Raw genomic sequence first — 24,152 nt, 5'->3', positions numbered from 1 at the left:
GCACAGGGGATTGAAAAAGGCACAGACTGTATTGCCGAGTCCCCGTTTGCCTGGGCCCGCATCCCTGCGTGCAGCCGCCGTATCCGTGTTAGGGGTTGGTCTCGGGTGAGGACGTGAGTTAGTCCCACCCTAGAGGCTGCCGTTGCCTGGGCAGGGGGCTTATAGGAGCCACCTTCAGTTTGTCTTCTTGAGCACGTGGATGAAATAGCAGGGAATGTAGGCCTGGCTGGGCTTGTAAGGCTTGAAGTCGCCCAGGACGCTGTGTTGGCACTTGCCCCCGAAGGCTGCTTGGAGCAACTCCGTGAAGGACGCCAAACAGTGTGGGTAGTAAGAGAGCCGGAACTTACTGTAACAGGGCCCCCAGCCAAGTGTGAGGGCTGCTGGCCTCACTCCTCCCCACCACCATCTCCTCGCTCCTGCCAAACCATGCCATACCTGAAGCCAGCAGAGCCATCTCTGCCAGAGCCTGGCACCTGCACTGTGTAGTCCAGGGTTACCATGTGAGCTTTGTTGTTCACTGCCAGCACTGACGTTGTGATGTCCTTGGTCAGATCACTCTGTAAGCAGTGGAGGCAACAACATTAGCTTCCATAAGCCACCACGGGGCTTCTGGCCTCCCAGCTCACACACCACCCACTCTGGCCAGCCCCTCCTTATAGCAGATTCACATCTCTCCCTCTGGCCAGCCCCACCTTATAGTAGATGTTCTTCCCTGGGGGAGCACAGCCTGTGCTGAGGATGTGGTCGTAGTTGCGGTGATCGATGACCAGCAGGCCCCCAGGCCGTACCATGCTTGCGATGTTCTTTAGCGCCAGCCGGTGCTCACTCTGGTCACCTGGGTGCCAGGCAGGGCCACAGACACCATCTGCTTGGGCCTCCAGCACCCTCCCGTCTCCCTCTCAAGGGCCAGCACTAAGGCTCAGGGGCAAAAAGCATATGTGCCTCGTCAAAGCAGCTAGCCAGCCATCTCAGAAGTGGCGGAGCTCAAGGCAAAAGCCGCAGCCGGGGCCACAAGCTCACCTTTGCAGTCTGGCAGGTGAGCAAAACTGTTCCCGAGGCAGATGACCGCATCAAAGCCATCTCCTGCTGGCACATCTTTGTCTAGAGTCAACCAGTTGGCTTCTTCAATGACTGGAGGCCAGGGAAGGAGGACAGAGCCAGTGGCATGACAATACGCAGCAGCCACCCCCACCCAGGGACATGGAGGATGCGAGAGAACCATCATTGGAAAAGCTAGCTCTCCACTTAGTGGGCTTTCACAGGAAGCAGAGACAGGATGCTATGGACAGTTAAAAGTTCTGCGGAACCCTGTATATGGCGTGCACCTCTAGTCCCTGCTGGTTGGGAAGGGAGGCAGGAGAATCATTTGAACCTAGCCTAGCCAGAGCAGGTGGCAGTATGGCCGCTGTCAAGTGTCCGCTTGGCACGCCCAGGACCAATCCGCAGCACCAGAAATGCATCATTCTTAATGCCTGGCACGCCCAGGACCAATCCGCAGCACCAGAAATGCATCATTCTTAATGCCTGGCACGCCCAGGACCAATCCGCAGCACCAGAAATGCATCATTCTTAATGCCTGGCACGCCCAGGACCAATCCGCAGCACCAGAAATGCATCATTCTTAATGCCTGGCACGCCCAGGACCAATCCGCAGCACCAGAAATGCATCATTCTTAATGCCTGGCACGCCCAGGACCAATCCGCAGCACCAGAAATGCATCATTCTTAATGCCTGGCACGCCCAGGACCAATCCGCAGCACCAGAAATGCATCATTCTTAATGCCTGGTCTCTTACTCTGATGTGGAAGCCTTCCGTTTTAGGAAGGCAGGAGCTGCTCTGTATCCCGAGGAAGACTGGTCAGCCCACTGCACAAAAGAGCTCTGGGCAGAGAGAAGAGTAACCTGGGAGTGTAGGGCCAGGGCCCCGGCGGACCTACATACCCCACTTGTCAAAGGCTGGCTCCTTCCTCCTGTTCCAGCGCTCCTTAAGTGCATACTTGAGCATCTTGTCGCTGGCGTCCACACTCGTCACACTGAAGCCCTCCTCCACCAGCATAATAGAGTCCACCCTGGATGAGGTCAGAGATGAGGGGCTGGGAGGACCAGTCAGGGAGGCCTGGGAGGCCAAGGACGAGGCCATGCACAGGGCATTTTGCCAAAGTACCATTTCATAGTCCCTTCCTCAGCTTCTTGTCTCGGGCCCCTCCACTGACCTCGGATGAACACACGAGCATATTCCTTTATTCCCCTCCCCCCTTTTTTAATGGAGACAGAGCTTCAGTGTGTAACCATAGCTGTCCTGAAACTCACTCTGTAGACCAGGCTGGCCTCAAACTCACAGAGATCCATTTGCCTCTGCCTACTGAGTGATGGGATTAAAGGTGTGTGCCACCACCATCTGGCACCAGTATATTCCTGGTTTACACAGTGAGTTCCAGGATTACCAGGGCTCCAAAGAAAGACCCTGCCTGAAAAAAAAATTAAAATTTTAATTTTATGTGTCTTGTCTGAATATGTGCATCATATGCTTGCATGCTGTCTTCAGAAGCCAGAAGAAGATGCTGGGTCAACTACTAAGCCATCCCTCCAGCTCTCCCTATTTATTAGAGATAGGATCTCATGTTGTAACCCGGATGCCCTGGAATGCACAGAGATCCACCTATGTGGGTGCTGGGATTAAGGGTATGTGCCACACCTGGCAGCAACACTTTTAACTTAAATTTTAAACACCCCCCCCCCCAAGATATAGGGTTTCTCTGTGTAGCTCTAGCTATCCTGGAACTCACTCTGTAGACCAGGCTAGCCATGAATTCACAGAGATCCACCTGCCCCTGCCTCCCAAGTGCTGCCTCCCAAGGATTGAAGGCCTGCTTCACCTAGCCTAAATTTTAATTTGTTGGCATATGTGCATGTGAGTCCAAGGCCAGAAGAGGGCACTTTAGTCTCCTGGAATTGAGTTACAAGCCATTATGAACCACCTGGTGTAGGCACCAGGAGCTGAACACCTGTCTTCTGCAAGAGCAGCAGAGGCTCTTAGTGGCTGAATCATCTCTCCAGCTCAACATTTAAATAAAACAATAATAATAATCAGAGCGGGCATCCGGGAGGCAGAGACAGGTGGATCTCTGAGTTTGAGGCCAAGCCTGGTCTATACAAAACAAGTTCCAGGACAGCCTTCAACGCTATAAGAGAAACCATGTCTGGGAAAAAGAAAGAAAAGACGATCAGAACCAGGCACTATACAAATGTGCTTTTGAGAACTAGGCCTACCATGGCTCCTGGAAATAAAGTCAGTGTGTGTCCTGTGCTGAGTGGGAGCGTGGGCCAGACACTAACTGTCCTGGTCTGTAACCACTCAATCAAATGCAGGCTTCGTACTAATTGGAGCTTCCTTGGTGCTAATTGGAGAAAAGCACTACTTACCTTATGGGTTTTCGTTATGATTTGAAACACATGTACCCAATCTCTTGGCACAACACTTGGCTGTACAAACGTGGCACAAATGGTCTGTTCACACGGCCCGAGGCCATCACAGGAGGAGCAGCACTACTATGGCCAAGGATCCAGCTTGACTCGAAGTCCGGCCTTCTCGCTGTCCTATGAATCCTTTTCCGCTTGCACCCTCGCCCCTGGCCAAGTCTCCTTGGTCCCCTCCCCACAGGTGCTCTCACCGTGCCCATTCTACCCCGGGGACTCCTGACTCGCCAGTGCTGCCTGCAAGGCTCCCGCCCGCCAAGGCTGCCCCTACTGGCCTTCTTGTGGTGCAGTGGTCCTGGCCAAAGCAGTCTCTCAGCTCAGCTCGTTTGTACTCACCCTGTGCCACAGGCTACGTCCAACACCCGATGGCAACCATGCTGGCGCAGCAGCCCAAGCAGCCACGCCTTGTACTCTGCCGTGCGGCTGCGCGTGTCCCCGATGTACAGCTGCCACACGCGGGCGGCCTCCCCGTCCGCATACTGGTCCGGCAGACCTTCTGCTGCAACCCCCAGGGAGCGCGTACGGTAAATGCTGTCCACCATCCTGACCTGCGCCTGGCTATCAGGCCTCGAGCTCCGCACTTAAACTCCTCAGGCAGGGCAGCCCCACCTGACCAATGGCAGGTGAGAGAGGGGATACGCCCCTGCTGGGCCCTGAGCCCCGGGAATAGAGCCAGGCTGCCTCCGCAGTGGGGATGGATGGCTCAGTCAAGCAATCCTGGACCTGGTTTTCCCCATAAGAAGATAGAAAAGATAGAACGCAGATCGGTGGCCAGGAGGTGGAAGGAGCCCAGAGAAGGTAGCTCAACGAGTGCCCAAGGCATCCCTACCCACGTGGGAAAGGGAAGAAACGTTTGGAATCCACGAAAAGCAGAATTAGACCAGCACAGTAGGTTGTCCCATTGCTAATAGTCCACAGAAGGAACACCCCACTGAAGAGGGCACTGTGTCTCGGGGTGATGACAAAGTCTTTGGGAAAGATGCTGATGTGCCCACTCAAGGAAAAGAGCCGAGTCCACTCGGAGACAGGTGTGTCTCTCTAGGTGACATCAGGCCCCCTCCCTCCTCCCATCCTTTCTCAGGCCAGGGGCCTCCTAAGGTAATCTGGGCCATTCAGTCCTTGAGCTACACTGAGCCCTCTCCTAAGAGGGGCTGGGCGAACACCCGCGATTGCGCAATCGTTTTTGAACTTTTTAAATAATGTGTATAGTTGCTTTGCGTGCTTAGATGCCAGTGCGCTGCAGGTGTACTGTGCCTGTGGAAACCAGGAGAGGGCATCAGATCCCGTGGACCTGGAGTTACAGACCACTGAGCCATCGTGTGGGTGCTGGGGTGTGGAACCTAGATCCTATGGACTGCAGACAGGGTTTGGGTTTCTCTGTGTAGCCCTGGCTGTCCTGGAACTCGCTCTGTAGACCAGGCTGACCTCACAGCGATCCACCTGCTCTGCCTATGGAGTCCTGGAACTAACATGTGAACCGCCACCTCCCAGCTGCAGCCACGGCTTTTAACAGTTGAGCTTTTTTTTTTTTTTTTTTTTTTTTTTTGGTGCCGTTGTTACTTTTTATTGTTAGTACACAGCCAATCTTCAATGGTTCTGTCCAGGCTCAAAATAATACAAAACCAGGGCTCAGTGGCCCTCAGACAGGTCTGTGACACTCTGCTCAGACAGATTCTGAAGCCTGGGTGTGATGGTGCACACCTGCATTTCCAGTACCTGGGAGCCTGGGGGATGAGAGCCTGGAGGAGTTCAAGGTTATTCTAGGCTACATAAATTCAAGGCCAATCTGGGCAATGCCAGTCCCTGCAGAGGGAAGAGAGAATTTATATTTGGGAATGTCAAGTAGATCCAATGTCATTTACCTAAATATTCTTGGAGTAAATCTATCAACCCTAGACTTTTTTCAAATCTCATCTTAAATGATCATCTTTTCATTTATTTACTTAGGTTTTAAAAATCGGGGAGCTGGCCGGGCATTGGTGGTGCTCTCCCAGCACTCGGGAGGCAGAGGCAGGCAAATCGCTGTGAGTTCGAGGCCAGCCTGGTCTACAGAGCGAGTTCCAGGACAGGCTCCACAGCAATACAGAGAAACCCTGTCTGGAAAAACAAAACAACGCAAAAAAATTGGGGAGCCAGGTGTGGTAGTTACACACCTTTAATCCCAGCACTCAGGAGACAGGGGCAGCTGGATCTATGTGAGTTCAAGGCCAGCTTGGTCTACATAGTGAGTTCCAGGACAGCCGGAGCTATGTAGAGACCCTGTCTCAAAAAACAACAAATTTGTGTGTTCAGAAAAAACGCATGCATGGCATGGACATGCGAGAGCTGATTCCTGACCTCAAACTCGGCCATTTGTCAGGCTTTGGAGCAGGCGCTTTTACCTGCTGAGCCATCTCGCTGGCCTTGTTTTAGACCAATGGTTCTCAACTTTCCTAACGCTGTGACCCCCAACCATAAAATTATTTCACTGCTACGTCATAACTGCAGTTTTGCTAGTTATGAATCATAAAATCTGATATGCAGGATATCCGATATGTGGTCCTGTGAAAGGTCCTTTAGCTCCAGAGGGGTCATGACCCCAGGTTGAGAAGCACCATTTAGGGTCTTATTTTGTAGCTCTGGCTGGCCTGGTACTATGTAGTCTAGTTTTGAAAGCAAGCCTCCTGCCTCAGCTTCCTGGTAGTTGGGGTTATAGGCATGAACCACTATACACAGCTTAGATGACTGTATTCATGGGTCCCTGCATACACCTGTAGAGTCTCAGCTACTCAGGAAGCTATGGCAGGAAGTCATGTGAGCTCAGGAGTTCAAGGCCAGCCCAAGCAACAAAGTAAAACATTTCAAAAATCAGGAAAAGGAATTCACCTGGACAATATGGCTCAGACTTCAATCCTAGAGTTGGGAGGCTGAGGCAGGAGAATTCCACAAATGTGAGAACAGCTTGCTAAGTGAGTTCCAGCCTAGACTACAGCGTGAGACACTGGCTCAAACGAGAATTTCCTTCCCAACGGCTCAAACGAGAATTTCCTTCCCAACGGAGGTAGCACATTGTGCACCCTCTCTGCAGGGAAGCCCGTGTGACCACCTCTAGGAGGCTGGGATCTCTCTGCAGTAAAATCATTTTTGTGGAGGTAGAAAGGTTATTTACTAGTGTCGGGGAGGGGATGTTGTTGAACCCAGCATCCGGTTTTTTTAGGCTTTATTTATATATTTATTTATACAGTGTTCTGTCTGCATGTGCACCTACACACCAGAAGAGGGCACTAGATCTCATTATAGATGGTTGTGAACCACCAAGTGGTTGGTGGGAATTGAACTCAGGATCTCTGGAAGAGCAGCCAGTGTTCTTAACCACTGAGCTATCTGTCTGGCCCCAGATTTTTTTAAATTCTGTTCTGAGACAGGGTCTCACTGTGTAGGTCTGGAGCTCCAGGCAATCCTGCCTCAGTCTCCTAAATGCTGGAATTAGATAGATCTAACTATAGAACTAGATTTCTCTCTCTCTTTTGATGGGGGGGGGCGAGAGGGGGAGGAAGGTCTCACTCTGTAGCTGGCTAGCTGGCTGGCCAAGATCTTGTATACAAACCAGACTGGTGTTGAAACTGTGGCAATCCTCCTGCCTCTGCCTCCTATATGCTGAGATTATGCACTACCACACCCCACTAGAAGACACATTCTTCACACACACACACACACACACACACACACACACACGACTTGTTGCAATGCAGAGGTGCCACACACACACACCTTTAATCCTAGTGCTCAGGGACAGAGGCAGGTGGACATGTGAGACCCTGTCTCAAAATAACAAAACAAATAAAAACAAAAATAAACTGGTGGGAGAAACATGTAGTAATAACTCAATGGTGGGTAAATGACTGGCCAGGCCTCAATGGTGGGTAAATGACTGGCCAGGCCTCAATGGTGGGTAAATGACTGGCCAGGCCTCAATGGTGGGTAAATGACTGGTCAGGCCTCAATGGTGGGTAAATGACTGGTCAGGCCTCAATGGTGGGTAAATGACTGGTCAGGCTTGGTAGTAAGCGCCTTGATCCACTGAGCAACCCTAGCCAATTCTGGCTTTGACCCAGGGCCTCCCTTTGTAGCACCACGCCAGACCTACTTTGTGTTTTAGACAGTCTTGCTATGTAGTCATGACTTGCCAGGGCAATCCGCATACAAAAGGACGAGCTGGATGGATCTGAAAAACTAAGCAGTGTAGGACACATTTTTATTTTCCTCTTCCTTACTCCCACAGACCTCCTCCCAGGGAAAAGAACACTTAAGAGGGAGGGCAGGCTGGTCCGTGCCCAAGGACCTGGGAAGTGCTCAGGGATTTAAAAGCTGCTGGAGAAATGTCACCTGTAGAATTACCAATAGGGCTGATGATGTAGCTCAGGGGGGAAACCACTCACCTTGCATGGTGAGGCCCTGAGCTTGATCCAGCTCCATAGTAAATTGATGGGATCACACTGGTAACTGGCAGTCCTTAGGGTCTAGCAAGTCACTTGTGAGGACAGGCCCCAGACACACTGACTCCCCTAGAGTCCTACTCCTTTATTTCCAACTGCTGGTGAGTTCCGCAAGAGCAGGGCATGGCACATGGTTGTAACACAGCTGGCACACAACTGCAGTGCCAGCCTTGACTAGCAAGTCCTACCTAGACAGACCTGTCGACTAAACAAGCATGCACATATCACACACACACACACACACACACACACACACACACACACACACACAGTGAAGCGTGGAGTGTAGCAGGTCCAGTCCAGCTGGTCTCTAGAGCACCCTCCCTGTAAGCACTTGAGGTCACTCTGCTCTTACCGACGATCTCTGATGAGGGACTCAGCCCACCTCCAGCTTCAGCTAATGCAGCTGGGTGGGAAGTCAGCAAAGTGTAGGTAACACCACAGGTGTCTATAAAGTGTAGGGACACCAGTCTGGGCAGCCAGACCTGCCTTTGCCTAGCGACACGGCCAGATATGCCTGCCTGCCTGCAGGGTGGGCACTGGCATAGGGGCCAGTGAGGGTACAATACCCCGTCCTTGGGAGGCAGGGACAATCCCTGCAAGAGCTCAAGGTCAAAGAGAGGCAGTCCCCACACACATGCCTCAGGCCTGGACCAGACCTGGATTGGGTCGCTGGGTCAACCCGGAGAGGGCTTTGCTTCATCCTGCTCTTGGGATCAATGATGCTCTGGGACAGGAAGTGCTGCGGGTTAATGACAGGATGGTCAGAGACTGACCATCACCCAGATGATCCAGAGGCTGGGTTCCCTGACTAACCCCGGGCCCCAGCCCCCCCCCCAGCCCCTAAACTCAGAGAAACCAAATGTGATCAATTAGGGAGCAAGGTTCAAGAACAGGCAAGACCAGAACACGGCAGGACGGTCGGGAACTGGTGTGCACACTCTTTACACAACGGCCAGCTAAGCCTTGGGGTAGAGGGAAGGAGGGCAGCCAGGCGCCCAGGACACAGGGCACAGGAGGCACCAGGAATAGAGTGGGAGGGGCCTTGGGTAGCACAGGTAGCTGGGGTATGAGGGTCAGCGGGAGGACAAGGTCAGTCATTACGCTGGGTTTCATCCCACCACACCCTACCTTTAACCCAGGGTTCTCAGTCTTTGGGTTGGGACCCCTTTGACAAAACTCTATCTCCAAAAACCCAAAACTAAGATTCTACAGTAGCACATTGACAGTTATGAAGTAGCAACGAAAATAATTTTATGGGGGGGGGGTCAGCAGAACATGAGGAACTGTGTTAAAGGGTTGCAGTGTTGGGGGGGGGAGGACCACTGCTTTAACCCAAACCAGCCCTGGCTCTCAGCAGTCAGCACCTGCTCCTCCTACTCCTAGTAACTGGTAGGTCAAGCCTCCAATGAGGGTGACAGCATCGTCGCCTACCCAGGCCCGGGACTGGGAGAGACAGGCAGAAAGGAGCAACAAGGGCTCACTCTGGAGGCTGAAGTGGGCCCAGGAAGAGCGACCGACTGAAAGGCCAAAAGGTGTTTACTCTGGTAGCCCTGGGGAGGGGGGCTGGGCAGAGCACACGGTGTCCTTGCGAGCGGTGGAGGTGGGGTCAGCTGAGGTGCCCTCTCTGCAGGCTCTGGACTGGCTCCAGCTCTGCCGCTCAGCCCCTTATGCCACATGGTGTAGAGTTCATCCTGGAAGTTTGGAAATTCGTGACCTGACCAGCAGAGTAGAAGGCTTGGCGGAGCAAGAGGTGGGTCTGGCTGCCTCCCTGGGCCTGTGTCCACCCTGCTGAAGAGGGTACAGGCAAGTGGGAACCCGGGCACTGCACGAGTCATCGTCTGTGTCTCAAGCTCTTCAGCTCCAAGGTCAGAGGTCTCAGCTTGGGGATGCTGGGTTGGACCCGGAGCTCGTGGGGGGGGGCTGTGTAGCAAGAGCTGCCTTCTGCACCCCCTCCTCTCCACCCCCGATCAGTCCACTTCTTGCTGTTGCTCAAGGGCAGAAAGAGGGCATGGTCAAGGTAGGAGACCGGAAGCTGGGCAACAGCCATCCTCGCTGGAGCCACGCCCATGCTCTCGCCCCCTCAAGTCGGGGTCTTGAGTCAAGGACCCTAGGGTGGGCTCACAGCTCATCAGGGGGGCTGTGTGGGAGGGGGGATGCCTTCTGCACACCCTCCTCTTCCTCGGGGCTGGCATCCCCCTCCAGGCTCCCCAGCTCCTTCCTCTGCTTGCTGCCGCTGCTGGAACCCTTGACCCTGCCACGCTTCTTCTTAGATTTCTTCCCTCCTAGGGAGGCGATGTCCCCCTTCTTGCCAGACCACCGCTCTGCCAGGCAACCTGAGGGAAGGTACAGAAAGGCCTCAGGCCAGCTTGCTGGGGGGGGGGGGCAGCTGCTAGGAGGGACGACGACAGTGGATGCCTCTCGAGCGTCCAGGCTCAGTCCTCCTGCTCCTGTGCCTGAGGCCATCACCTCACCTCATCTCCTCGACTTTCCCACCCTATGCTACCCACCTCCCCTGAGGGAACGCGGACGCCGCCCCAGCCATCACTCACTGGTGTCCTTGCCCTTCAGCACGTGGTCGGCACAGAGGAATTCAGTCAGGTCTTCCTCCTGGTGGTGCCTGTACCAGTCCTCGATCACCTCTTCATACTCCTCCACCAGCACGTCACACTGTGGAGCACAGCACCAGGCACTGGCAATGCCCCAACTCTCCCAGGCACCTGGCTACACCACGGCCCATACACAGATAGACGGGCAGGTACCACGCGCCGGCCCGAGGAAACTGAGGCAAAAGTAAAAGGTGCCAGAAATGGCACACGCCTCTAATCCCAGCACTCTGGAGGCAGGGGCAGGTGGGTCTCTGTTTGAGTCCAGCCTGTTCTACAGAGTGAGTTCCAGGTAAGCCGGGCTACACAGTGAGAACCTATCTCCAATAGCTGGATGGATGGGTGGGTAGGTGGACAGACAGACAGGAAGGATAGATAAATAAAGGAATGGCTCTTGGTAGCCTTCCTCAGTGTGGGATCAGCCCTACCCACCCCACTGAGCGAGCGCAGCGGGCTGCAGGGCCCTTACCTGCTTCTTGAGGTCGGCTACCTCGGCAGAGGTCTCATTCCACAGCTCGTAGGGGATGTCCATCACCACCTTGACCCCTTTGTGGACTAGGTTGTGCAGGGTCTCGAAGGTCTCTGACATGCCCTGGAAGAGGTAACCAGGATGGACGCAGCCCCAATCTCTACCTCCCTCCCTCTCTCTGGTGTTTGAGAACCTGGGTCCAAGATGTCCATCCATATAGAGCTTCTCGCTCTTAGCCTTGACCTCTCTCCCTCTTTCAGGCTGGCCTTCTACCACCCCTAACCTGTCCCTCAATGAGGTATGCTCAAATCTATCCGCTGTCACTCTCTGGCCTATGAATTTAGATTTTTTCCCCCCAGGAATTAAGATGTCCTTGGCTCCATCCCATCCATGCGGCTGGACACTCTTACGCAAACAAATGGTTTTAGTTATGGAAAAAATACTTCAAATACTTCCCTATCACCATTATAGGATCAAATAAATATTTTGGGGCTGTATTATGCTAAAATGTTTGATTTTTTTTTTTTTTTTTTTTTTTAACTGTAGTTTAAGGCTGGGAGTGGCAGGTCAGACCTTTAATCCTATGATCCCAGAGATGAGACAGAGACAGATGGATCTCTGCGAGTTCAGAGCCTGCCTGGTCTACACAATTAACTTCTAGGTCAGACAGGATTATATAGTTGAGACCCTGTCTCAAAATTTAAACAATTAACTTCTAGGTCAGACAGGATCATATAGTTGAGATCCTGTCTCAAAATTTAAAAAAAGAAAATAAAAACAAGCCGGGTGTGGTGGTGCATACCTTTAATACCAGCACCTGGGAGACAGATGCAGGTGGATCTCAGAGTTTGAGGCCAGCCTGGTCTATAGAATGAGTTCCAGGTCAGCCAGAGCTACATAACAGAGAGACTGCCTCACAATAAACAGACAGATAAATGAAAGCTGCTATTTGCATTTCATACAAACCTGACCTGAATTTCATAAAAAGCATTTAGTAAAGATACAGACTTGGTTTGAGGACAGATTTCCAAACTTCTGCAATGCTGGATAAGTATGTACATAGAGCAGAGGCTCTGAGCACTTACAACTACAAAATCAAAAAATAAACCAACTCTGAAAAGCATTAAAGATGCTTTGTCCTACAGTAGGACACTGTGTCCTACAGTATCGGGCACTCAGCTGACATTTGTTTGTTTTTAGTTTTTGTGTGTTTATGGATGCACATATGGAGACAGGCCCAACCCTGGGTGCTAATCTTCCCTTCAACCCTGTTGGGACAGGTCTCTCATTTGCCACTTGCAAATGGCCATGAGCTTCTGTGGATTCTCTGTGCCCACCTCCCTCATGCTGCAGAACACTGGGATAACAAGCACATCCCACTACATCTGGCTTTAAAGGATGTTAGGGATCCAAACTCAGTCCTTACACTTAACTCACTGAGCCATCTCCCTAAGCCTAAGAACGGTCTGATGATGTCTACACTTAAGCAAAATACCTATATACCCAGGGTGACATAAACATTTATTGGGTGAAAAGGGGTTGCAAGTGTTTTTCTTAAGTGTTTTGTTTTTTAAGACAGGGTTTCTTTGTGTTAACAACTGTAGCTGTCCTGGAGACCAGGCTGGCCTCGAATTCACAGAGATCCTCCTGCCTCTGTCTCCAGAGTGCTGGGATTAAAGGCGTGCACCACCACACCTGACTTTTAAAAGAATGTTTTTATCAGATTCATTAACTTTATTGTGTGTGTGTTCTGCCTGCACCATGTGCGTGTTTGGTGCCCACAGAACCACCATGTTCCAGATGGTTGTGAACCACCACAACCAAACCTGGGTCCTCTGCAAGAGCAGTCCGTGCTCTGAGCCGCTGAGCCTGCTCTCCAGCTCCAAGGAGTGTTCCAGTGTAAGAAGGCCTCCCCTGTGCCCACTCACCATGTTCTTCCTTGCCGTGTCTGTGCTTGATAGGAAGAGTACAGCGAGGCATAGAGCACTCTTTATGCTGTGCAAAAACTACAGTCGCTTCCCAGCTAGCTCTTGTCCCCAGAGAATTCACTACCCACTGCCACTTTCCCCCTTCCTAGAGATCTCTCTCTCTCTCTCTCTCTCTCTCTCACACACACACACACACACCTTGGCCTGGCTTGTGCAAAGCCCTGGCTTAAAACCCTGCATGAAAAAAAAAAAAAACAAAACGGGAAAATGGAATCCACCTTTCCCCACAGCTCTGCTACATAAGCAGTAGGCATGTCACAGGGCCTTCGCCTCCCATGGTTCCCCACCTCGCCACCTCCGCCCTTTTTTTGGAGACAGAATCTGATTATGTGGCCCTATGTGGTCTAGAATTTGCTGTGTAGGCTGGCCTGGATTAGAACTCAGAGATCCAGCTGTCTCTGCTTCCTGAGTGCTGGGATTACCCATGTGCACCCCCTTGCCTGGATTAGAAACTCAGAGATCCAGCTGTCTCTGCTTCCTGAGTGTTGGGATTACCCATGTGCACCCCTTGCCTGGCTTTAGTTTTTGGTTTGCACAACCTAGTATAACCCATGCTCTGCTGGTTAACAGAAAGTTTCTAATACTTTGCAACCAGGTTTTTGTACTTTGTCGCTTGTGTAGCCACGCTGACCTCAAAGTTCAGGTCTTTCTGCCTCCTAAATTCTGGGACAAACAGGTATGTGACACAGCACTTGGGCAGAGGAAAATAATTTGAAACACTTTTTATGAAAACAATCATGGACTAACTAAATCCATGTAAGTTTTAGACAAACCTAAGATTTCTACTTGAAATACTAAGGGGTCTCAGGGGCTATGCCTGACATCCTCAGACAGAAGGAAACTCAGGAGGAAAATGTGGCAGGCATGGAAGACAGGGACAAGAACCTACAGCTCCTTCCTTCTTCGGGGAAAAGCACCTGGGTACACAGGCACCACTAGGGGCCTGGGGGGGGGGGTCGATCTGGGTGACTCACGGGAGGAACTGACAATCACTGATTTTTATTTTAATTGTTAAAACAGGATTTCTTGTAGCCCAGGCCAGCCTCAACCTGACTATGTAACTGAGGCTAGCCTTGAACTCCACCTGGGAGGCAAGTGCTTGGATTACAATGCACCATGTCTGTCTTCTGGCATCTCCCTGGCACACTGCCATGAGAATCTTGCTGAGTCGTAGTGTTTCTGATACCCATGTGAGTTGCCAGCCCGGGGCATTTCCACCTCTTCCTGACATGGAGGTGTAACCTGGGACAAGCCCAGGCCATCATAAATACACCTTATGCCACCGCAGAGTCAATTCTCAGCAAGAAATACAAACAGCTATCCAAGAATGTGAGAGAGGAAAGAAAAGAGGGTGTGTGTGGGACGCGTGCACACACACACACAGACACACACACAGAGACCCACCCACCCATCCACACACACAGAGACCCACCCACCCATCTACACACACCCACCCACACACAGACACACACACACACACACAGAGACCCACCCACCCATCCACACACACACACAGAGACCCACCCACCCATCCACACACACACACACACAGACCCACACAGACCCCCACACACACACAGAGACCCACCCACACACACACAGACACATACACACAGACACACACACACAGACCCACACAATCACACAGAGACCCACCCACACACACACAGACCCACACACACACACAGAGACCCACCCACACACCCACACACACACAGACCCACCCACACACACACACAGACACACACACACACAGACCCACAGGGCCCAGCTCCAGGGGGTATGAGGCACAAGCATAAAGCCAACCTTGGCAAATCGGTTGCTGCCCGTCCTTTCCTTGTGCAGGCTGTAGTCCAGAAGCCTCTTGCAAATGGTCTCAGTGACTTCAATTAACCGTAAGTCCCTGCCGAGAGAGCAGCAGGAGAGGAGCTAAGTTCTCTTCCCAACCCCACAGAGTAGCGGTCAGTCCCTCCAGCCCTGCTGCCCAACGCCTGCACATCTCACCAACGGGAAGGCAGAGCTGGAAGGGAGATAGGTCATCTGGCCTGGGGGCTCTGAAATGCACAGACCAGAGAGACAAGGGTTAACAGATCTAAGGGAAGGATCTGTGTGTGAATGGGGGGCAGGGCACATTTACAGAACCTGGATTAAAGCCAGTGCCTTGCCCAGGCCAGCCAAGAGCTCCACCACTGAGTCTCACCCCAAACCAACCTACTTGTTTTTACTTTAAAAGTATCTACTTCTGCTGGGCGGTGAATTCCAAGACAGGCAGAGAGCCAGAGCTGTTATAAAGTGTGTGTGTGTGTGTGTGTGTGTGTGTGTGTGTGTGTGTGTGTGTGTGTGTGTGGTGTGCTGTCTGAATTGAACCCAGGTCCTCTAGAAGACTCTAGAAGAGCAGTAGTATCCCTAACTGCTTCCCCGACGCCCTTCCACCTCCCACTTATTTTTTTCTTTTATTTTTTTGAGAAAGGGTCTCTCTGTGTAGCCCTGGCAGCCCTGGAATTTGCTCTGTAGCTGAGGCTGGTTTCAAACTCACAGAGATGCACCAGTCTCCTAATTGCTGGAGCCCACCCCAACTTTTTAAAGGTATCTGTGGTCCTGGCATCAAACCCAGGGCATCATGCACGATGGACAGACAAGTGCTCTGCATGGACAGACAAGTGCTCTGCCGTTCCCAGTGTTTTCCTGTAAAGCAAAGCGTGCCGCCTTCTTTTAAATAGTACTTTTAATTTTTCACTATTAGTTATCATGAACAGGGCTTCCTCTTTATTTTTTGGAGACAGGGTCTCACTATGCAGCCCTGGCTGGATTAGAACTCGCCACGCAGACCAGGCTGGTGTTGAACTCAGGGATTCACCTGCCTCTGCCTCCCAGATGCCGGGAGTAAAGGGATGTGCCACTGCATCTTTCAAGTCATTTGTCTGCACATGAAATCATGACTTCATCGTCTCCTTTGGGATCTGGCAGAGCTGTATATGCTGAGCGTGGCAAAGCTTACCTGTCTGGTTAGAAGGCTTATCCATCTGGTTGAAAGGCTTATCTATCTGGTTGGAAGGGTTACTCATCTGGTTGGAAGGTTTGCCTACCTGGCCGTTGCAATTTTTTTTTTCTTTTTAAGTAAACCAACATGTACCAGACAAAGCAAAAGGATCAATAGTCTATAGACATCAATATGAGTGCCAATCACGGTGAAATGTATGTCATGGACCACCATGTGTTGTCTGAGCTCACTGAAAAGCTAACTCTGGAAGTAGGGATGTCCCACGTGCTGCACGCCCCCTTTTGGCTTCTTGTCTAGGGATGGGCTGGTCCCCACTCTGTGGCAGGGAAAACAGTAAAATGGGCATGCAGAGAGACTCATCTCCTGGCTGGTTCTGAATCCTGTGCCCTTGAGCCCAGACAGAAGGTAAACGATTTCCAACAGGTCTATCACCGCTTATCCCAGGACAAATGCCTGGCATAGGAAAGAGAAGTCAGGTGTTCAGCCGTGACTGGCTTATCCATGGACAGAAAGCTCAACTGGAAACCCTAGTTGACTGTCTCAACTCCCTAGTTTCTGGTGGATGCTGGTGAGAGCTTGATCTGATTTTTACCTCCATTGCTGTTCTTCTGCTTGAAGTCTTGCTTGAGCGGACACTAGTCCGTAGGGATTTCTAACGTAGAACTCTAACTGGCTGCTTTACAAGGCTTCCCCAATCAGTTTCTTCTGGGTGTTCTGACACCTCATTTAATGCTGCCTGTCCATCCTTCCTTCTTCCTAGCCATCCACCTATCTGCTATTTATTCTTTTACTTTGGCTTGCTGTATACTTAATAATTCACTCATTTAAAACTGAAAACATGGCCAGGTGTGGTGCACACCTTTGATCCCAGCACTTGGGAGGCAGAGACAGGCAGATCCCTATGAATTCTTGGCAAGACTGGTCCAGAGCGAGTTCCAGGATAGCCAGGGCTACACAGAGAAACCCTGTCTCGATGTCTTGTTTAACAACAAAGCAACAACAAAAGTCTTGCTATATAATTAATGGATTAATGGTCTGTTGTCATGCTAAATCTCTATAGGCATTCTCAGAGGCTAACCTTAATCTAGATAACCCTTCACAGACACAGCCAGGGGCCCATCCCCCATGGGATTCAGAGTCTGTCAGGTTGGAATTAATATTAGCCATCATGCCCAAGTAGGGTGGGAAATTAAAACTTGTCATCATCCTCCCTCTCAGCTGCTGGGATGACTGGTTTGAGATGCCATGCCCAACATGTATCTTTTTGTTTGCCTAGACTTGTGTTCTACCTCTATGTAGCTCTGGATGGCCTAGAACTCTTAGGGTTAGGTCTGGGAGGCCTCAAACGTGCAATAATCTTCCAGCTCCACCTTCTTCAAGTGCAGGGACTATGGTGTGTCCACTGTAACTAGACACGCATCATTCTGATAGCAAAGCATGTCTTTTTTTAATTAAAAAAATTGTTTTATAATTTAGGTGTTGCTATCAGGCGATGATGGTGAACACCTTTATCCCAGCACTCGGGAGGTAGAGGCAGGTGGATCTCTGTGAATTTAAGACTAGCTTGATCTACAAAGCATCACCACCCAGCTTCTTTAATCCTTTCAACTTTTATGTTATGTGTATGTCTGTCTGTGTTCTGTACTGTGCTTGCAGTATCCAAACAGACCAGAGGAGGGCGTCGGAGCCCTGGAACTAGAGTTATATATGGCTGTACACTGTTATGTGGGGCTAGGAATTGAACCCTGGACCTCTGAAAGAGAAACAAGTGCTTTTAACCGCTAAGCCATCTCTCCAGTCCCCCTCATGTCATTTTGGAAAGATGATCTTAACTGATGTTGTTTTTTATATTTTTATCTGACAAAATCAAAATCTGGTAATCCATCTGATGCCCACCTTTCATCCCAGCACTGAGAAGGTAGAGGCAGGCAGAACTCTGTGAGTTCAAGGTCAACCTGGTCTTCACAGTGAATTCCAGGACGGCCAGGGCTGCACAGAGAAACCCTGCCCCAAAAATAGCTAATTAAAAAGAAAACTTTGGTAATCTCATGTTAGCAATTGTTTGCTTGCTTGTTTTATTTCATTTTTTTGAGACAGGGTTTCTCTTTGTAGCCCTGGCTGTCCTGGAACTAGATCTATTGACCAGGCTGGCCTTGAACTCAGAGATCCACCTGCCCCTGCCTCCCACACACTGGGATTAAAGATGTGTGTCCTTACTGCCCAGAAATATTTTTTATAAATTACACTGGCGGTGAGACCTTGTGGCTTCAGGGATTCACCAGGGATTCGCCTGGTCATAGTCTTACTTTTCCAGAGGAGGAATCTGAGGCACAGAGAAAGGATTTATGAAGGTCACATAACCTTTAGTGGCAGAGTCAGTGGACAAAGTTGAGTCCATTATTGTGACCAAAGTCTGCCTGGACAGAAGGAAAACAGGACCCACAGCTTCATTCCTTATTCAGCCTTCATCCCCAAACCCTACCATACAAAACCAAATCAGAAGCAGGCCAGGCACCAAGTTCCATTGACTTACGACTTGGTGTACTTGACTCCGGAGGCCTTCCGGTCCAGAGTGCCATAGCCTGTACCGATCACTTCCTTAGTCTTCCCCGTTTCTTCAAAAGCTGACTTCAACTCCACTGCCACATACTTGCACACTGGAGAAGGGAAACATGGGCAGCCCACTGAGTGCACAGGACTTCTGGGAGGCCAGCATGTAGCCAAACAAACCCGGGGGGTCCCTTCCCAATCCAGATCAAACCAGTATTGTTTGGAGATTAGTTCCAGGCCACAGATAGAGTTCATTTTTGCATATCCATTCCCGGCCTCGTCTATATAGCTTAACTGCCATCACTTTACAAAAAGAAAGAAAGCACAATGGCTAATGTCTCTAATCTGAACTATTTGGGAAGCTGAGGCAGGAGGACTGTAAATTCAAGACCAGCCTGGGACACAGGCAACAAGGAAAAATCTCAAGACATAGTCAGACTTGGTGGCTCACACCTTTAATCCCAGCACTCAGGAAACAGTGGCATCAGGATCTCTGTGAGTTCAAGACCAGCCTTCTGTACATAACAAATTCCAGAACAGCCAGAGCTACACGTGAGACTTGTATCTCAAAAAATAAACAGTATATGGGGCTGGAAATGTGGCTCAGCAGGTAAAGGGGTCACTACCAACCCTGGTGAGCTGAGTTCTGTCCTCAGACCCACAGACTCACATAAACTGTCCTCTGAGCTCTGTAGGAACACTGCGGTATCTGTCTGCCCCCATCCACCCAGCAAATAAATAAATTAAACAAAATTTAAAATAAAATATTCATGCATGGGGCTGGAGAGATGGCTCAGCAGTTAAGAACAATGGCTGTTCTTCCCAAAGGTCCTGAGTTCAATTCCCAGCAACCACATGATGACTCACAACCATCTGTAATGAGATCTGGTGCCCTCTGCTGGTCTGCAGTGACACATGCAGACAGAACACTATACATTATAAATAAATAAATCTTTTAAAAAATATTCATGTACATTATGCCTGAATAGAATGAAAAACTTCCTTCTTCTATTCACATTCACAACTGCTAATGGTCTGCCCTTCCGTACCTAATATTTAATAACCATCTTAACAGTTAAACATTATAAATAACTATACACTATACATGGACCTCTGTATAACCATACAACAATTATGGTACTCAGGAAATGAATAGGCACCTTCTTTATTTCCGGTGACCCCAGTTCTCTCTGGCTGCCAAGTTACTCTGCTCCAGAGAGGCCTATGTTTGTGTGCTTGTATTTTCTTATTCCTACCCTGCTCAAGCAGTTATTAAGCAACTGCTGTGTGCTGAGCCCTGGGGACAGGGAGCACTGGGGACGGGGACACAGAAAACAAGGCCCCACCTTCTATGCTCACTGTGAAAGAGCAAAGGGTTTTAACAATTAACCAGGTGGCCACCACCCTCAGCAGCCACCGCCTTCAGCGTGTGATGCTCCCTCGTGTGATGCTCCCTCGTCCCTGGGAAAGGGGTTAATGCCCCTTAGAGGCTTCTATGACCTATGACCCAGTCTCCTGACACACCAGTAAGTCTGCTTCCCAAGAATGTTCTGAACTAGGCCTCTCGGTAAGACACATAGCTATGATTGCTGTAAGACCCAGCTTAGACATCCGGTGCCTTCAAAGTTACACACAGTCACAGGAGCTTCCGAGCTGCCGAGTCTGGTACCCTGTATATATTGGATGCTTGCTAATTACTGCTGATGGAGTTCATGTGGGATCCTCTGAGTGGAATTTTGTCTGCTGGTTAAGTGGTATCAGCACTGTTTTTTGGGGTTTTGTTTTGTTTTTGTTTAAAGTTTTTTTCAAGACAGCTTTGGAGCCTGTCCTGGAACTCGCTCTGTAGACCAGGCTGGTCTGGAGAACTCACAGAGATCCCCCTGCCTCTGCCTCCTCTGCCTCCTGAGTGCTGGCATTAAAGGCATGCGCCACCAATGCCTGGCTATGTGCACTGTTTTATCACCAAGACTGGAATTTAATGCACACGCACGCACGAACGCACGCACGCGATAATGTCAACACTACCCCAGTTTGTTTGGTGGAATTTTATGTAACAAGTACACTAATTGATGCCTGGAGAACAGGGAACACAAAAGTCCCAATTACAAGCTGGTGATCTCAGAGTCTCCAATGTACCAATGACCTCTCTGCTTCTCCATCCTGGACCATCTGGGCTCCCTCCCACACCTGTTCTGAGCCCCTTGCAAACTCTCATTGTCCTGAGCCCTCTGCTCCATTCTCCCACAGCCACCGCACGTGGTATTCTGGAAGGGGGAAACATGAAGGCTCCCAGCATTCTTTCTCTTATACCCATCAAGTACACCAGCTTTCTTCCAAATGTCACTTCTTCCCAAGACCACCCGGGGAGGAGCCCCCTCAGAGCCAGACTTGAGGGAATCTCAGGGAACAGACCCAAGACCCTCAGGGAGAGCCACCCACTTTTTCTGGGCAGGCTCTCCTTCTGTGTTGAGGCCTGTTCCACTAAAGACTTCTAAGCCCGAAGGCAGACTCTGTGAGCCAGATAACAGTCGTCAATTAATAACAAAGATGCAATAATAATAAACATGAATGAATAGAGTATTAAGAGGTACCTAAGGGTCAAATTTTGCCAAACCACTCTGAAAATTCCTTTGTTAGGCTTGCATGATCTCTAAGATCATGCCAACTCTATGCTTCTGAGTCTATGAAGATCTCCTAAGAAAAAGAAATGAGCTTCTTCGGCTGTGGATAATAAAAGATGAAACAAAAGCCCCATGACAGCTGGATATCGGTGTCGAACATCTTTAATCCCAGCACTCCAAAGCAATACAGAGAAACCCTGTCTCAAAAAACAAAACAAACAAAAAACCCAAAAGTCCCAAGACTAGAGGGAAGTAGATAGGAAAGCAGCCTGGCACAGGAGAGACCCCCTTCCTTCCCCACCAAGGTAGGGTTTCTCTGTGGCTTTGGAGCCTGTCCTGGAACTCACCGTGTAGACCAGGCTGGCCTCAAACTCACAGAGATCCACCTGCCTCTGCCTCCTGAGTGCTGGGATTAAAGGCATGCGCCACCACAGACTGCTCAGGAGAGATCCTTTACCAGATACCTTTCCAGTGTGGTCAAGTATCACTAGACAGTCTACTTAAAAAACAAAACTTTTAAACTAAAGAAAAGAAAATCCAGGCAGTGGTGGTGCACACCTTTGATCCCAGCACTCAGGAGGCAGAGGCAGGTGGATCTCTGTGACTTTGAGGCCAGCCTGGCCAACAAAGCTACACAAAGAAACCCTGTCTTGAAAAACAAAAACAAAAACAAAAACAAAACAAAAAAACTTTTGCTGGGGGAGAGGCCGATGCACAACTTTAATCCCAGCAGAGGCAGAGGCAGGAGGATCTCTATGAGTTCGAGGCCAGCTTAGTCTCCACAGAGAACTCTGCGATTGCCAAGGCTACACAGAGAAATCCTATCTTGAAAAAAAATAGAAACAAGCAAAAATCCTGTATATTCAGAGACTCGATTAAAAAAAAAAAAAACAAAAACAACAACAAAAAGACCCTGTGTTTTTATAGTGTGTGTGTGCATGCATATGTGGGTATGAACATGGGGGCCAGAGGTGCTTTCTGATACTGTTCTGCACCTTGCTGTTTTTCAGACAAGGTTTCTCACTTGAACCTGGAGCATGACAAATGGGCTCCTAGGGTCGCCCTGTGTATGCCTCCCAGTGCCGGGATTAGAGGTACACATTGCACCATCCGGCTTTTTACATTTGTCTTGGGGATCTGAACTCAGCTTCTCACACATGTGTGGCAATCATGTTTCCCACTGAGCCATGTCCCTGCCCCCAGTCTCACTTTTAACTGCTCAAATGGAAGGATTACATGACTCAAACCGGCCGCCCCACTTCCCAGTGCTTAGGGAACATCTGGCTTGGTGCAGGCTTTGCATTAGCATAAAAATGGATTTCCAGAATACTTTGGGGGGGATGCTTCAAGCTAGGGAGCGGATGACTGAAAAGGTCTGAGAGGAAAACAGGAAGTTAAGAGCAGGACAAAAGAGAGGTCTCCGATTCTGAACAGCTAAATTCCCGCCTCCACTCCAGTGTCTCCGGGGTCCCGAGTCTTGTAAATTTATAAAATCTTCCTCCTTCACCTGTCCTGGGCTCTGTGCTTCCCCCAAAGTGACCTCTTGACTCTCTGAACCTCCTCTCCCCACACACATATAACCGTATATATCCCAAAAGCTTGTTTGTTTGTTTGCCAATAACCATTTGCAACTAAGTCCCTGTCCTCAAGAAGCAAAAAACCACACACATACATTAGGTCGCAGAGAGGCACGACAGGGCTTGTTTCAGGTTCCTTTTCTGAGTCAAAGGGACCTTTTCAGTTCCTCAAACTCGCCCTCCGGCCCCTTCATTTGCCTGTTTCTGTGGTTTACGCCGAGTGGGTTTCCTGCACTTTCCTTTTCCTGGCTAACTCTTAATTTCGCAGCAGGCCTCCTACCTATATGAAGCTTCCCCTCCGCCCCCACCTCCAGGCTAGATAAGCAGCTCGGCCTCGGCCAGCCCCAGAGCACGGACGTGCTGCTCATCCGAGAGGCCCAGCACCTAGCAGTGCCACGCACACAGCGGGGTCGGCCAGACCCCGAACCCCAGGACCCTGCCCAACAGGCCCCGCCCCATCCCGCCCCTCGGCCTGGGTACGCCCCGCGGCCCCGCCCCCTCACCTTCGCATTTGCTGGGCAATCGCACCCAGTCGGTCTCCTCCGCCCGGGCGCGGCTCGGGCCCAGCTTCGGGGCAGGCAGGAGCAGCAACGACAGCAGCATCAAGGGAAGCAGGAGGCAGCGGGGCGCGAGCTCAGACATCGACTCCATGGCCCAGCCGGACCCACAGCGGAGCGGACCCGAGGGCGCTTCCTCCAGCAGCGCGCACGGACTCGCTTCCCCCGGCCGCTTCCGGGGCTGCACACGTGCCTCCGCGTAACCACGGCAACAGCGCGCCCTGGACCGCCCCCTCCTCCCCGGCCGCTGGCGGCTTTCGGCTTTAGAAAGGGACCTAGGCCGGGCGCGACTCAGCCAGTAGGTTCGCTTGGCGTTTGCTTTTTAGCGAATGGGAAAAAACGATCTTTTTTTTTTTTTTTTTTGTCCACCTCGGCCAATCAGAGAGGGGATGGTGGCTGCAGCGACCTATAGCGTTCGCTCGGCCTTCTAGTGGAGACTTTGGGGAGGCTGGAGCATTTGGTCCTCCGGAGTAGAACCCTGGCTTTCCTTGGATGGACTGGTTTGGTCGCTCTAGCCTGGATAACGTGGAGCGGACTCTCAAAGTTTTTGTTTTTGGGTTTGTCGTGTTTTGAGACAGGGTTTCTCTGTGTAGCCTTGGCTGCCTTGGCACTCGCTCTGTAGACCAGGCTGGCCTCAAACTCGAGATCCACCTGTCTCTGGTGTCCACCTCCACACCAGGCATCATGCTTTCTCCCTTAGTGTGTAAAATATTTATTTATTTTGTGTTGGGGATGACCGGAATCAGTTGCCACCTTCCACCATGTTGGTCCTGGATGTTTTGTTTTGTTTTTGTATTTGCTGCAGCTTCAGGCAATGAAACACGATCCAC

At 50.6% G+C, this 24,152-nt stretch overlaps 2 protein-coding genes across 2 annotated transcripts; both read right to left on the bottom strand.

Moving 5' to 3' along the window:
- Positions 1 to 8: 8 nt before the first annotated feature.
- On the bottom strand, positions 9 to 4,067 carry Gnmt (glycine N-methyltransferase). The gene is made up of 6 exons (XM_051204335.1): positions 3,815 to 4,067; positions 1,943 to 2,070; positions 1,021 to 1,131; positions 693 to 835; positions 436 to 557; positions 9 to 346 (listed from the first exon to the last, which is right to left on the bottom strand). The coding sequence occupies exons 1-6, from the start codon at positions 4,018 to 4,020 to the stop codon at positions 175 to 177; spliced, it is 882 nt and encodes a 293-aa protein (XP_051060292.1). The 5' UTR covers positions 4,021 to 4,067; the 3' UTR covers positions 9 to 174.
- Positions 4,068 to 9,294: 5,227 nt separating this feature from the next.
- Positions 9,295 to 23,585, bottom strand: Cnpy3 (canopy FGF signaling regulator 3). The gene is made up of 6 exons (XM_051204336.1): positions 23,269 to 23,585; positions 18,551 to 18,674; positions 14,823 to 14,919; positions 11,029 to 11,151; positions 10,506 to 10,623; positions 9,295 to 10,289 (listed from the first exon to the last, which is right to left on the bottom strand). The coding sequence occupies exons 1-6, from the start codon at positions 23,414 to 23,416 to the stop codon at positions 10,075 to 10,077; spliced, it is 825 nt and encodes a 274-aa protein (XP_051060293.1). The 5' UTR covers positions 23,417 to 23,585; the 3' UTR covers positions 9,295 to 10,074.
- Positions 23,586 to 24,152: the final 567 nt, after the last annotated feature.

The sequence above is a fragment of the Phodopus roborovskii genome, unplaced genomic scaffold, assembly GCF_943737965.1.
Source record: "Phodopus roborovskii unplaced genomic scaffold, PHOROB, whole genome shotgun sequence".
In the NCBI taxonomy this organism is placed as follows: domain Eukaryota; kingdom Metazoa; phylum Chordata; class Mammalia; order Rodentia; family Cricetidae; genus Phodopus; species Phodopus roborovskii.
The sequence above is the reverse complement of the archived record's forward strand: the minus strand, read 5'-3'. Positions and strand labels throughout refer to the sequence as shown.